The sequence below is a fragment of the Eleginops maclovinus genome, chromosome 3 (genome assembly GCF_036324505.1).
Source record: "Eleginops maclovinus isolate JMC-PN-2008 ecotype Puerto Natales chromosome 3, JC_Emac_rtc_rv5, whole genome shotgun sequence".
Lineage (NCBI taxonomy): Eukaryota > Metazoa > Chordata > Actinopteri > Perciformes > Eleginopidae > Eleginops > Eleginops maclovinus.
This window is the reverse complement of record NC_086351.1, coordinates 22,308,718-22,324,253: the sequence shown is the minus strand read 5'-3', so window position 1 is coordinate 22,324,253 and position 15,536 is coordinate 22,308,718. Positions and strand designations below refer to the sequence as shown.

At 41.4% G+C, this 15,536-nt stretch overlaps 1 protein-coding gene across 1 annotated transcript; it reads left to right on the top strand.

Annotated features, from left to right (window-relative positions):
* Positions 1–11,073: 11,073 nt before the first annotated feature.
* LOC134861915 (tripartite motif-containing protein 16-like) lies at positions 11,074–13,545 on the top strand. Its single transcript, XM_063879521.1, has 2 exons — positions 11,074–11,099; positions 11,175–13,545. Exons 1-2 carry the CDS (start codon positions 11,080–11,082, stop codon positions 12,877–12,879), a joined length of 1,725 nt encoding a protein of 574 aa, XP_063735591.1. The 5' UTR covers positions 11,074–11,079; the 3' UTR covers positions 12,880–13,545.
* Positions 13,546–15,536: the final 1,991 nt, after the last annotated feature.

The following is a 15,536-nucleotide window of genomic DNA, read 5'->3' as shown; positions in this document are numbered from 1 at the left end:
TATCAAATCTTGCATTTACCAATTGGATTGCATCATAGAGCATTAGAAATGACCTTCATTTGAGTTCCTGCTCATGTTGAGTGGAAGAGATTTCCCTAAAATGACAGTTAACAGGCGTACAAGTAGCCTACCATAACTACAGCAGGGATTAAAACTATTATGAAAGATTATACACGCAACTATGGCAAGAATACTGGGACCTGTCTGACACAGGAAGACATCTTTACAGGAGCCCAAGGAAAGAATAGGACAATCAGGACTAAATCAAACACTCCACAGAACAGGCACTAAACTATGTACAAACTGCATTAAAGGTCTCCTATTATGCTACATTTTGACAATATCTTGTAGGGCAATATCCATACAAAACGTGTCTGTGAAATCTTTTGCTCAAAATACTAAACAGATCACCCATTTTAGCATGCCTCATATGGCGGCGCATGAGGCTGATGTTTGGGAAGGCTAACCAACTTTTTTACTTGACGCTGCCCGGAGGACAACGTTATTATGAAAGCTACGCATACACACACCACATATACAGTATGTGCTTTATAACTGAAATGCACGCTCGATGTCCAGCAACAATAACCAACCACAATCTATCTGTGGTTTTGTAATGAATAGATTAAATGCATACAAAAAGTGTTAAAGTCTACAAGCAAAAACATCACAATCCAACAATAACAATTGTAGCTGTGTAAAATACTGTGGAGCTGAAGCACCTACTGTATACAGATATCAGCAGTTGAACAGTAGTATTATGTTGTTGTATCAGGCTGTAGTGCTGAACGAAGCGATTGTTTATTGTTGCCATTGGCAACACGTGCATAATGAGACGTTTAGTGAACCTCGGTAGACACATCCGATTGACACAAACATGCCTGCACAGGCGCTAGCACGCCGTTAGGTCAATAGTATGATCCTGCAATAGCGGAGGCTGCATGTCAGAGACACATACATTATATTTTAAATTGACCAGGATGCAGTGACAAACATATTTGAGCCTACAGTACCCACCGCCCATGCTCATACCCCTTTATTTGAGCCTGTTCCTGAAGTACTGATTCTGTGAGTGTCGCTTTAAGTTAGAGCTGAGCTGAAGCTGGCCACGCCTCTTAGGAGCGTCATGCACCTCTCTGTCTGAAGAGAGAAGTTTCTAACGGAGAAACTCAGCTAAACGCTGCCGTGATTAAACCCCATATTATGTTCCAAACACATCCAGCATTATTTCTGAAACACTTCTCAGTGTTTACCACTAGAACAGAGACATTATATGTATATTATATACACAACAACTCCTGCAGACATCCTGCTGAACACACACACACAGAGGTGCTGCGGAGGGGATTCAGCTCGCCAACTGTTTGTGGGCGACAATAGGTTGTGTCACGTGTCACATGGGCTCGACGTTGCCAGGAGTTCAATGTAAAGCCAGCCCACATTTCGGTTATGAGGTTATGACGTCATAACCAAAGCAAATCTGGATCAGCTTGTTTGTACCCCCGTTTTTAAAGATGTGGGTAAGGAGGAAAAGAGAGGGTTGTATTTTCTGACACTTTGTGAGTCTCCTCACACACTGGGGACACATATTTATGTATAAAAGACAGCAAAAAGTGCATTTTGCATATTAAGGGGCCTTTAAATTCCAGAGGACTACATTTCATTCATATTCTGTTATTGGGAAGCGTGGAAAATAGTTTGTGTGTGTGCGTGCGTGCGTGCATGCGTGTGTGTGTGGCTGTTAATGTTGATATTTGGCACCACCTAGTGGTATATTCTGCTGTGTGCATTACGTTTCTCACATGAAATAAAGTTCTCTGATGTTAATCTGAAGAACATTTAATATACAGTTGAGGCCAAAATGATTAGCCCCCCAGGAATTGTGGAACATTTTCCTAAAATTCTTCCCAATGTTTGCAGCATTGATAAAGCATGATATAATCAAACATTCACCAGTGCTATTTAGTAGCTTTTGGTACATTTTGGAATATAAAATACATTTTTAGGCTTGCTTTATATCAAATATAGTGAAAAATGGGGTGGTCAAAAATATTAGCCCCCATGATGGTCTGGTCAATAATATTACCCCAATGTGAATTTTTGCTTTCAAAACACACCTGTGCAGTCAATTGGCCTCCTAAAAACACCTGAGCATTCAATCAGCATAAAAGGACTCCAAGGAACAGGGCACTTGAATACATTATTGAGAGGGACTGCTTTTACTCACCATGCCAAAGACAAAGGAAATCAGTCTTGAGCTCAGAAAGAAGATAGTGGAGGCTCATGATAAGGGGGAAGGCTATACTGCCATATCCAAGTGTTTCACGGTGTCTAAACCCGCTGTACGTTGCCAAGTACAAGGAGACAAATTCTGGAAGAAACAAACCTGGGCGTGGTCGTAAGCGCAACATTTCAAAAACTCTAGAGAGGAAAATAGTCAGAGATGTCAGCAAGAAGCCCTGGACATCTGCCAAGATGATTGTTGCTGACCTGTCCTCTTCTGGAGTTAATGTTTCAAGGAACACAGTTGTGAGGGCTCTGCATTGTGGTGGGCTTCAGGGCCATCGTCCCAGAAGAACCCCTTTACTCAAAGAGCGGCACATCAAAGCCAGACTGAGGTAAAGATGAGTTTTGGAAGTCTGTGCTTTGGTCTGATGAGACAAACTGGAACAGTTTGGGCACATGGATGTTGCTTATGTTTGGCGAAGAAAGGGAGAGGCCTCCAACCCTAACAACACAGTTCCCACAGTTAAACATGGTGGTGGGAGTATCATGCTGTGGGGCTGTTTTGCAGCCTCAGGCACAGGGAGCCTTGTTCGGGTGCATGGCATCATGAAAAAATTAAATTATGTTGACATTTTGAAGGATAATATACAGAAACCTGCTCGTAGTCTAGTCTTAGGTCATTGTTGGGTCTTCCAACAAGACGATGACCCAAAGCATACATCGAAATTGGTCCAACAGTTCCTGAAGGATACCAAATCCAAGGTCCTGGAGTGGCCCGCAGCCCAGACCTCAATCCTATTGAGAATCTGTGGCGGGTGCTCAAAGTGAATGTCCATGCTCGGAAACCATGCAATTTGGACCAGCTGGAACAATTTGCAATGGAAGAATGGGCCAAAATCCCTCAGGAGACCTGTGCCGACCTAGTAAAGAACTACTCTAAGAGGTTGTTGTCAGTTGTGGCTCAGAAAGGGTACACTATTGACTATTAATGGCCAGGGGGCTAATCATTTTGGATGTCTCATTTTTGCCCTTTCTTGTTTCAACTCTGTGTATCAATAAAATATCCTAATCAAACAATCAAACAAATACACTATAAACACTTGTTGTTAATGGTCATTTCCATGGAGAAATCAAGAGTTCTGTCTAATTTCATAAGGGGGGCTAATCATTTTGGCCTCAAGTGTACATTACAATTTCCCTAAACTTGATGACTCTCCTCGAGCCTGCATCGTGGAGTCCTGATTTACATAGGCAAGGCAAGTTTATTTATAAAGCACATTTCAACACAAGGCAATTCAAAGGCTTTACAAAAATGAAAGACATTAAGAAGAATAAAACAGGCATTTAAAAAACGTAATTAAAAAGCAAAGAGAATCAAAAAAACATAAAACACAAGTACATGATAAAAGTTACAGTGCAGTGTGAGACATGCATAGTATAATTAAAAACAGCAGCAAAAAGGGAATTGTTCAGCCTGGATTTAAAAGTAATAAGAGTTGCAGTGGACCTGCAGGTTTCTGGTACTTTGTTCCGGATATTTGGAGCATAATAACTGAACGCTGCTTCTTCGTGTGTAGTTCTGACTCTGGGGACAGAAAGCAGACCCGTCCCAGAGGACATGAGAGTTCTGGATGGTTCATAATTTAGCAGGAGATCAGAAATATATGTTGGGCCTAAACTATTCAATGCTTTATAAACCAGCAGCAGAACTTTGAAATCAATTCTTTGACAGACAGGAAGCCAGTGTAAAGACCTCAGAACTGGACTGATGTGATCCACTCTCTCAGTTTTAGTGAGGACTCGAGCTGCAGCATTCTGAATCAGCTGCAGCTTTCTAATGGATTTCTTAGTGAGACCTGTGAAGACATCATTACAGTAGTCCAGTCTACTGAAATGAAAGCATGGACAGGTTTTTCCAGATCCTGCTGCGACATTAGTCCTTTAATCCTAGATATGTTCTTCAGGTGATAGTAGCAGACTTAGTAATTGTTTTAATGTGACTGTTGAAATTCAGGTGTGAGTCCATGACTCAGCACTGACTTTTATTCGTTCCTCCTTCGCTCCAAAAACAATTACCTCGGTTTTGTCTTTGTTTAATTGGAGAAAGTTCTGACTCATCCAGTCATTGATTTGTTCAATGCACTTACTCAGTGTTTGAATTGGAGCATAGACTCCTGGTGAAATGGTAATGTAAATGTGTGTATCATCTGCATAGCTATGGTAACTTGTTTTTTTGCTTTTCATTATCTGAGCCAGTGGTAGCATGTAGATGTTAAAGAGAAGAGGCCCCAAGATGGAGCCTTGAGGAACCCCACATGTCATATTTGTCAGCTCTGATGTGTAGCTGCCTATAGAAACAAAGTGTTTCCTGTCCTTTAAGTAAGCAATAGACTGTTGCCGAAAGTCCCAACCAGTTTTCTAGTCAGTCTAGCAATATGTTGTGGTCATCAGTGTCAAATACATAGATAGTTAACAGTTTGAAAGAAATGCTTCACATATACTGTGTTACCTGATAATTCATGTTCAGTTGTTACTGCCTTGTGATTTCACTTTCAAGATATTCTTTTACCACCTCAGGTCTGGAAAACATAAAATTGCAGGGTTTCTGTTATTCATTAAAGAGCTACAAAAAGACCAGTCAAAGAGAAGGTGGCTTGAATACAGAAAGCATTACGTTTATTTGACAAAATGAGGTACAACTTCAGATTATTATCTAAAACTAAATATAATTAAACAATTATATATAATTAGAGGTTAAGATATCCAGCAGCAGTATATAAAGTCAAAGTTGCTCCACCTTTTACAGCTGCAGTGAACACATTAATGTATACTAATAAAATAATCCAGTAATTCAACATATATGACTCTAAAATGTGACATTTTGCACAGTAAGTACTTTTATTTTTGGTACTATTTTTTGATGCCAATACCTCTCAGTTTATGTTGCTTTATACTTCTACTGCACAACATTTTGGAAGCTGGTATTGTACTTTTTACTCTTTATTTATTCGACAGCTACGGAAGCGTATTGCATTCATGGAAAAAAAATGCACCCTGTTTCTCTAAATTAACGAGTTATTTGGATTTTCTGAATTAACGAGAAAATTAACTCGTTAACTCAGAGAAACAGCCGATAAAGACGTTAATGATATCCAAACAGGGAAGCAATCACCACACGATAGTGGGTAGCCTAATGATGGATGCTTCCCACTTTATCTGTTTTTATTTCCTACTTGGAATGAGGCACTGTGAGATATTGACATGTCTTCGCAAGGATGGCATTAGAATAAGCCTGTCAACACTCCGAAGGCGACTGAAGTTGTTGGGGTTGTTCAGGCGGAAAGCCCAGTCTGACTTGTTGGATGTCGCGCTGTTCCTACTGGAACAATTGGAAGAGCTATATGGGATGTTGCATGGCTACATATTCATGCATTTGAAATGCATCCAAGCTGGACTGGTTGTAACACATTCAACTGTTCGCTGCCTGCTAAACATTGTAGACCCGCAAGGAGTGCAGCTGAGCCTACGGAAGCGCTTAAGACGACATTTGTACCGAAAACCTGCACTCACAGAAATATTTAACCCTAATTTATAGGATTTATGTAATTGAATTACATGACAAAGTTCCATTTAATTTTTTGAACATAAACCTACCTAATAAACTTTACATGATGCATATACATCAGTGTAATAAAGCCTATTCATTTGAAATGCATAATCACCAGGTTTATGACCTAACCTTGACCTTTGACCACCACATTCTAAGCAGCTTATTACTGAGGCCAAGTGCGTGTTAATTTGAAGAAATTCCCTGAAGGCACTGTAGATATAGCATTCATGAGAATGAGATGGACACAAGTTCAAGGTCACAACGACCTCAAGATCTTTGACTCCCTAATAGCCTGAAACAAAACAAAAAGTCCAAAAGTTACATTATGTATAAATGGAGTTGTACATTCAATGATCATCAACTATTTAAATATGATAAAAAGTGGTCACGATGAGGGTCGCGTTAAAGAGTTTCAACACCATTTTACCGTGTTTGTGGGTCTGTGCCATAATGAACAGCATGCCATGTCACATTGCATAAAAGTAATACTCTTAATCCTTTAATTTTGTGAATTTTTTATGGTGCAAATGAAACATAAGATAGTAACTTACATGTTCATAGGTTAGTCCTCCTCTGAGGTTAAGTTTCCGAGCTTATTTAGGATGTAAGGATTTCCGGGGAGACAAAAGAGACTGCACTTTATCCGATGAAGCCTTTGACCTGCCACAATAAAAATTGAGTCAACAAATCATCCCAACTTAAAATGTAAAAAAAGGAAAAATACAGGACCAGGAACCCATTTATTCAGAGATATGTGAACTCATTGAAAATATTCTCATCAGTAACCAATATCTGAAAGAGCCAAATAAGAAACTGTTCTTTGATACAATGTAGGGGAGAAAGGACAGTAGGACAGAGGCAAACCTCTTCTGTCCACCCCCTGCTCCCTCACTCCTACCCTACTGAGTATCCTTACCACTACACTTACCTCTTGACATCCGGCTTTGGCTTTACTGACTGCCTCAGATCCTCAGCTGCCTTTTGACAGAGAAAAACAATAATTATCTCATTATTTCTCTCCACTGACATAATGCGCAAACACATAGTTCGAATATCTGTGTTTTTTTTGAGGGAATATTCGAATGTCATTTTTGAGCAATTTTGACAGCCCTAATGGATATCAGCCCTAAATACACTACAAGGTAGGGTAAAGGAGGAATACAGGAATGGCATTATCTTTGTAAACTACGGGCCAATCACAGAAAGAGGGAGGGAGAGAGACAGAAAGGAGAGAGTAGGGGGAGAGAGACAAAGTGTGATAGGATAGAGAGAGAGAGAGACCAGTTGATCAGTCTTGTGCTGGTTAGAGTTCCAGTCAACATGTCCACTTACTGGCAATAACTTCAAGGTTGACAAGAAAGCTTCCCTCTCTCTGATGTTCTCAAGGCGTTTGAGTTCGTAAGCAGACAGTCCACAACATGCATCCTAGTGACACACACACACACCCATAAGAATCAAGCTGTTCAGAATCAAGAATCAAAACCAACCTGACATAATCTGAAAGGCCTTTCTTACTAAATAACATTTCCAAAACAGGTGTCAATTACATAACTGCTACTTTATGAGAACTGTCAAGTTTCTGTGTCCTTACCTTCTTGTTTGGGGCAGAATTATCGTCACTGGCATATTGGAGACGCTTAGGTGCCAGGACCTGACCCTTAACCTCAAGCTCTTCCGGACCATGTGGATTTACTTCCTACAAGTCACAGCAGTACCACCATTGCCTTGATGGAGTTCCTTTCTCAAAACAAACAACCCATTGGACTCAATGACAAACTATTGGTGGTCAAGGTCAATGTGACCTAATGTCCATCCCATTGTCATGAATGCCACATGTTATCAGGCACACCTGGAGGGAAATTAATTACATCTGGCACAAAGGACAGAAGGATGACATACTTACCACATATTCTTTGACCAGTGTGTCCAGGTCTTCATTGAGATAGATGCTCAGACAGCTCAGCACACAATCACGCCTCACGTTGATGTCTTGACTCTGAAACAAATGTTAAATGTGTCCGAGACGCATATGCTGAGGCCAGCCAAGCCACTGACATTTCCCACCTTGACCATCCTGAACTCGCCTGATTTCACCCCACTCAGTCGAAACTCACACAGGTCTGAGCCCGTTCACTACACAGTAATTTTGAAAGTGCCTATCCTTTTCCAAACCGTTAACAAAGAGCTTTCCCATATGGCTGAGTCAAACAAACCATATGTGTATTAGGTTAGACCAAAAAATACTTATATCATCCGTTTTTGCCATCACAGCTCTGATCTTTCTTCCTGCAGCTCCACCTTTGGTATGGAAAACTCTGATCAGGTCGTCGGTCAGGCGGTCCAGTTCTCCAAGGAATTTGGAGGTCAGAGGTATAGTCGTCAGCCGCATAAACTCCAAGTTGATCTGTAAAGACAGCACAGACAGGATACACACTTAAACAGGGGCAAATGTTGCTCAGTTGGTAGAGACTTCATTCATACACGAAGGTCCGTGGTTTTGAATCCCGCTCTGACATGAGTTACTTCAGATTCACACTTACCTCACTGACGTCAAAGAGTGCTGGCCATTTGTTCAGGAACTCTGGAATCTTCGGCTCCTGGAGAATCTCCTGCCTCCTAAGCGAGAAGGTACGCTGCATCTTCTCCTTGATCATGGCCTCGTCCTTTTTCTTCTTTTTTACCTGAAATGGAATGAAACTTCATTGTCATTATACAGTACAGATACTTGTAAAATGAGATTTGGTTAGAAACTCTCCTCAAGGGTACACAATAAATTGAGAAACAGATAATACAAAGGGAAACGCTAAGCTAGATGCTAGACAATATGATTAGGGAGTAAGAATATTATACAAACAGTTCATTTTTCTTTATTAGATAAAGAAAAATGAACTGTGCAAAGTAACCAGAAAACAGCTGAAGTGTCCAGTGCTGTGCAAATTGAACTGTTGGGCTGTTTGAGCTGAGCTGGACAGGAAGTATAGTGCCAAAAACATGACGGGTGAAAAGCTGTGATCATCATGTGATCATGTACATACTGGCCATGCTGTGAACAGAGTGAAATCATGGATAGGTAAGATACAAAGTATTGCACATTATACCTCAGTCAGTAGAGCCACCCTTTCCACCTCCAACCCGTCTCTTGTTTCACCACTAGGGATGTTTGGACAGAAATTGACATCTCCCTTCCTGGGCTTCTTGATGTTGGCCGCTGGAGTCTGCTGGCCACTTCGCTTGTTTTTTAGAGAGTTGATGGCAACCTCGGGGTGTCCAGCTCGGCTGAGGAGAATAATTATATTTCATTAGCCGCTTTCACTGACCAGGATCACAAATTGCTTCACAATTTAAACACAATGGGCTCTATTTTGGTTTTGTCCTAAACGCCATGTCTTTAATACACTATTCAACACTTCAGTAGAATCAAGTATCTGCTGCAACAATCGCAATAATGGGATATATTGAAAGGACCTGCTCTTTTTTTGATCTAGAACAAACTCTACAGGCTCAACAACATTTAACACTTTTTTAAAGTACTCTTTTCTTTTATACGCTGTAGCAAGTGCACCATCTTTCCCCAGTGCATTCACCAAAGGATTAGATTTACACAGTAAATCAGCTAATTCATTAACAACGACACCATCAACCCCAATGTCTCAGCCTAAAATGTTTTATCAACTCATACCTGGAAGATAGTGAACTGTCACACAATTTGCATGGCCACATTCACATAGCACCTGTGAATGAATACAAAGAACAATTGTCAGTTATGTTATTAAAACACAAACAACAAGCTACAAAAACATCAGTTTTCAAAGTGCATGTATAATCTGCAACACTACTGAAAAACCCACACATAATCGGTCAACTTGGGCCAAAAGAAAAAAATGAAGGCCACTTAAACTGATGCAAAGAGATTACAAACTGAAAAAGTGCATTCCAGAAGTTTTTTTTTTTTAAACTATATATATATATATATATATATAATTAATGCACTGACACAAGTTAGATTCAAACATTTCTATTGAAACAAACAAAAAAATCTTTCTATAATAAACCGTTTTGGAGATATTCACAGACATGTAAAACTTTAGACTTTTTGTCTAAATCTAAAAAAGTGTCTAAAAAAATGCACCCCTACCCGAAAAGCTTTGAATAAAATGCATTTAAATTAGCTAATCATTGATTATTTTCCTACTTAGCATAGGGCGCCAAGTTTAGTGAATTGCTAGCTAACGTTAGCTAGCAATTCACTCCTAAATATAAAACTACTTACAATCATCGCAAACTACGTAAATTTGATCATCAATTAATTGATATTAATATAATATGATAAAAACTGCACGAATAATACACAGACGGATGTAAGTAGACAATGGATGATTCGGATTACTCACCATTAAGCCTGATGTACCACATGGCAGATGATGGCATCCAGCAGAAAATAAGGATGTCATTTCCTGTGTCCCGATTTCACTTCCCCCGAGTTGTATGTAAACCATTCACATACATTTTAAATAGAAGAATCTTGTTTGGTTCACAGCTTTGATTATTTAAACCATGTACATAAGTATAAAGTAATTACATTTAATATATTTCAGAATTGACAGAATTATACAGATCATATATAATTTCAATACATATATTTAAAACATATGAGTATTTAAATAAAATCAAATAGATTTATATGCTTAAAAATCAACTCTACCATTATTCATTTCTGTGAGTGTGGTCCAAACTTCTTGTGGCATGTCGACGGATATGGTAAACTGAAACCGTATGGCATTTGGTTTCACTATGCGGAGGGATTAATAGCATATAAAACACCTAAAACAAACCTTTTAACACCTAGTCCAGGTGTCTATAACCTTACCTCATGCAAGTCACAGCCCTGTTTCTCTTAACGAGATAATTTTCTCGTTAATTCAGAGAAACAGGATGCATTTTTTGCTTTCATGAGTGCAATACGCTTCCGTAGACAGCTTTTAGTTACTAATTAGATTATTCGAAAATTCGAAAATATAAATCAATTATTAAATACTTGACATATAATTATAGGTTAAGATATCCAGCACTAGGACACACAGTTGCTCAAATTAGCTCTACATTTACTAATCTGATACAACACATCTATAATCATGGAATGAATCAGAGTTTGATCAGCCCTCCCTCTTCTACCTGCTCTCACACACAGCCAGCTCCAATCTGTATTTCCTGGTTCTTCCCCTTTGGATCACACACTGAGGAGGATGGGTGTAACAACATGCAGGTAGAGTACAAAAGCTGACAGACCACATTCACTGCACACACATGTTGTTCAGATCACAGCTCACACTAGTTTCAGCTTTCAGGAAGGGAACCTCAGACACTCACTGCCACTGAGAGGAGAAATGGCGCAGAAAGGAGTTCAGCTGGACCGGGAAATCTTCTCTTGTCCCATCTGTCTGGATCTACTGGAGGATCCGGTGACTATTCCCTGTGGACAAAGCTACTGCATGAAGTGCATTCAACAACACTGGGATAGGCAGGTATTTCACAGCTGCCCTCAGTGTAGGCAGAGCTTCACACAGAGGCCTGTCCTGCTGAAAAACACCCTATTAGCTGCTTTAGTGGAGGAGCTGAAGAAGACTGGACTCCCAACTGCTCCTGCTGATCACTGCTATGCTGGACCTGAAGATGTGGCCTGTGATGTCTGCACTGGGAGAAAACGGAAAGCCTGTAAGTCCTGTCTTATGTGTCTTATATCTTATTGTGAGAAACACCTCCAGCCTCATCATGACGTAGCTCCATTAAAAAAAAACACGCTGATGGAGCTCTCCAAGAAGCTCCAGGAGAACATCTGCTCTCGTCACGACGAGGTGATGAAGATGTTCTGCCGTACTGATCAGCAGTGTATCTGTTATCTCTGCTCTGTGGAGGAACATAAAGGCCACGACACAGTGTCAGCTGCAGCAGAGAGGACTGAGAGGCAGAGAGCGCTGGAGGGGAGCCGACAAACCATCCAGCAGAGGATCCAGAACAGCGAGAAGGTGGTGAGGCTGCTTCAGCAGGAGGTGGGGACCATTGATCGCTCTTCTGATAAAGCAGTGGAGGACAGTGAGAAGATGTTCACTGAGCTGATCCGTCTCATGGAGAAAAGAAGCTCTGATGTGAAGCAGCAGGTCAGAGCCCAGCAGAAGAGGGAAGTGAGTCGAGTCAAAGAGCTTCAGGAGAAGCTGGAGCAGGAGATCTCTGAGCTAAAGAAGAGAGATGCTGAGCTAAAGCTGCTCTCTCACACAGAGGATCACAACCAGTTTCTACACAACTACCCCTCACTGTCTGCCCTCAGTGAACCTACACACTCATCCAGCACCAACATCCGTCCTCTGTGCTACTTTGAGGACGTGACGGCGGCTGTGTCAGCAGTCAGAGACAAACTACAGGGTGTCCTGAGAGAGGAATGGACAAACGTCTCACCGACTGAAGTGAATGTTTTGCTGTCACCAGCAGAGCCTCCCACCAGAGCTGGGTTCTTAAAATATTCACAGGGAATCACACTGGATCCAAACACAGCACACAAATATCTGTTATTATCTGAGGGGAGCAGAAAAGCAACATACATGACACAACCACAGTGTTATTCTAGTCACCCAGACAGATTCATTGCATGGCGGCAGGTCCTGAGTAGAGACAGTCTGACTGGACGTTGTTACTGGGAGGTGGAGCGGAGAGGGAGAGCAGTTTTTGTAGCAGTCGCATACAAGAACATAAGCAGAGCAGGGAGCAGGAATGAATGTTTCTTTGGAAACAATGACAAATCCTGGTCGTTAGATTGTTACCAAAACAGTTATTCATTTCGTTACAACAGAATCAACACTCCCGTCTCAGGTCCTCAGTCCTCCAGAGTAGGAGTGTACCTGGCTCACAGAGCAGGTATTCTGTCCTTCTACAGCATCTCTGAAACCATGACTCTCCTCCACAGAGTGCAGACCACATTCATTCAGCCGCTACATGCTGGAGTTTGTCTTTATAATTATGAAACCACAGCTGAGTTGTGTAAACTGAAATAGCCTGAAGTCCTTTGAGGAACTCTTCTACTTCTTAAACTCATTGTGTGTCCATCATTGTTGCTGAGAGCTGATTGTTCATGTCTTCACTGCACAGAGATCAGCTGTCAATCAAACATTATGGGTGGTGCTTTAACATCTTCTCATGAGTTGTTCTGTAAATGTTGGAGCTTCTTTAGGCGGCGCTCCTTCCTGTGTCTGTTTAGCCATGGAGGCTGTCACTGTTCAGGATGATTTATGTTAACCTGAACTGAGAATTCTCTGCATGAAAATGTAAACTTTGCTCTAATAAAGGTGAATATGATTATTGATGCTTTTATATTTTCGTATTTCTCTTTTAATGCTTGGGTCTTAAGAAAGAAAGCATCAGAGCTTCTTTTATTGTAAATATTTTATACTCACTACAGAGGCATTTAGAATGACGTGTATTTTTGACGGACTAAATGTTATTGTTGTTGCTAAAATCGTCTAATGATGTACTCTTGCTGTTTAAAATGTATTTCATTATACAATGTCCATTTAAAATGATATTGATCACCCTAAGATCATAATCCCGTATTTTATTTTAATTAGCTCAGATTTTGGTCAGAAAAATTTATTGTGTGGGAAAAAAATAACACCACATTTACATGTCTGGAAAAAATAAAATGTTGGAGTTTTTCTTGTTAATAAAAGAGCTAAGAGGACAAAAGTGAAAATCTCAGTCTCGTTTTTTGTTTTATTATTAAGCTTTTTTTCCGATCATTATTTTTTCTGAAACAAGATATTTGAATTTTTATATATTCGATTTATTTTTAGGATTAAGAAAAATTAAATGAATTAAGATTTTCTTCAGAAACAAATGTGAAATCCTTTTTGCAGCTCTTTTAGTAAACCCTGCGCACACCTGTACACCCACTTAAACACACATACATCATCAACATAGACACATTTATACATATGTACACATTAAGAGGCATAAATAAAAGCACAACAGTCAATAAATACAAATAGTCACTTGAACGCAGCGTATAAAGTCTCTGGTGGTGCGTGTGTGTGGTGTTAAAGTCCAGGGGGGAGAGGTGGGAGGGAGGGGTGAGAGTTCAGCCTCCTGGAGCTCGACCTGCGGACCCTTTTCCCTGAAGGCAGAGTAAAGAGGCAGTTGGAGGGATGGGAGGGGTCCCACTATGCTGAGTGCGTTGCGGGTGAGGTGGGTGTTGTAAGTGTCCAGGAGTGATGGGAGTGAGGCACCAGTGATCCTCTCAGCAGTGCTCACCTTGCGGCTGGAAGCAGCTGCTAATAGAGGATGAAACCCTCTTTATTAGTCACATACATGCACACACAGTGAAATTTGTCCTCTTTGTCCTCTGCATTTAACCCATCCTAGTACTAGGAGCAGTGGGCAGCTATTGTGCCCGGGGAGCAATGGGGAGGGGGGATTGGAGGTGTCCGGCACCTTGCTCAAGGGCACCACAGCAGGGCCTAGGAGGTGAACTGGGACACTCCAAGTAGCAGTCTACTTTCCATATTTCCAAGTCTGTTCAAGGACTTGAACCAGCAACCCTACGATTCCCAGTCCAAGCCCCTACTACTGACTGAGCCACTGCTGAGTATGCTCTCGATGGTGTACAGGTGAACATGATGGGGGGGATCCTGGGCTCCTATTCTCTTCAGTTTGCGGGTAAAGTAGAGGCGCTGGCTTTCTTGGCGAGAGATGTGGTGTTGTTGTTGAGAGGTCCTCAGTGATGCAACACGTGGCCAGCTGGCTCACCTCCTTCCTGTAGTGGGTCTGTGGTTGTTGCTGATGAGACCCACCATGGTTGTGTCATCTGCAAACTTGACAAACTGGTTGGAGCTGTAGGTGGGTGCAGTCGTGGGTCAGCAGGGTGAACAGCAGGGGGCTGAGCACACATCCTTCAGGGGCGTACTCAGCGTGATGGTGTCCGATGTGTTGTCGCCGACCCATACAGTTTGGGTTCTGGTAGTGCAGCATCCTGACATAAGAGTTTTTAGTGTCCAGCTGGGTGGAGAGCAGAGGAGATGGCATCCTGCGTGGACCGTTTCGTTCGATATGCAAACTGAAACGGGTTGAGCGAGGGGGGCTGGGGAGATTTTATTTCCTTCATGACTGGCCTCTCGAGGCACTTCATGATGGTGGAAGTCAGTGCTACAGGGCGGTAGTCATTGAAGCAGGATGGAGATGACTTCTTCGGCATAAGTATGATGGTGGTTTCCTTGAAGCACAAGAACGGTCTCCTTGGGTGTCATGACAGGCGCCTTAAATAAAACGTATTATTATTAATATGTTTGCATCGTTTTGTAAGCTGTTCATGGTTAGGGAGGCTGGAGAGTCGTTTCTACACCAGCAGCATTTTAATGTCAGACCGGTCTGACTGGAACAGGAAGGAACTCCTGCATCACATTGTAAATGTTAAAGTCAATGTTAAAGTCAAACAGGGACCATTGAGTTCTTCTGTGCGTTTGAGTATAATGTAAGAGTATAAAGCGAGGTGTGTGTGTGTGTGTGTGTGTGTGTGTGTGTGTGTGTGTGTGTGTGTGTGTGTGTGTGTGTGTGTGTGTGTGTGTGTGTGTGTGTGTGTGTGTGTGTGTGTGTGTGTGTGTGTGTGTGTGTGTGTGTGTGTGTGTGTAACTCCAGTCCACCAGGTGGCAGTAATGCCTCC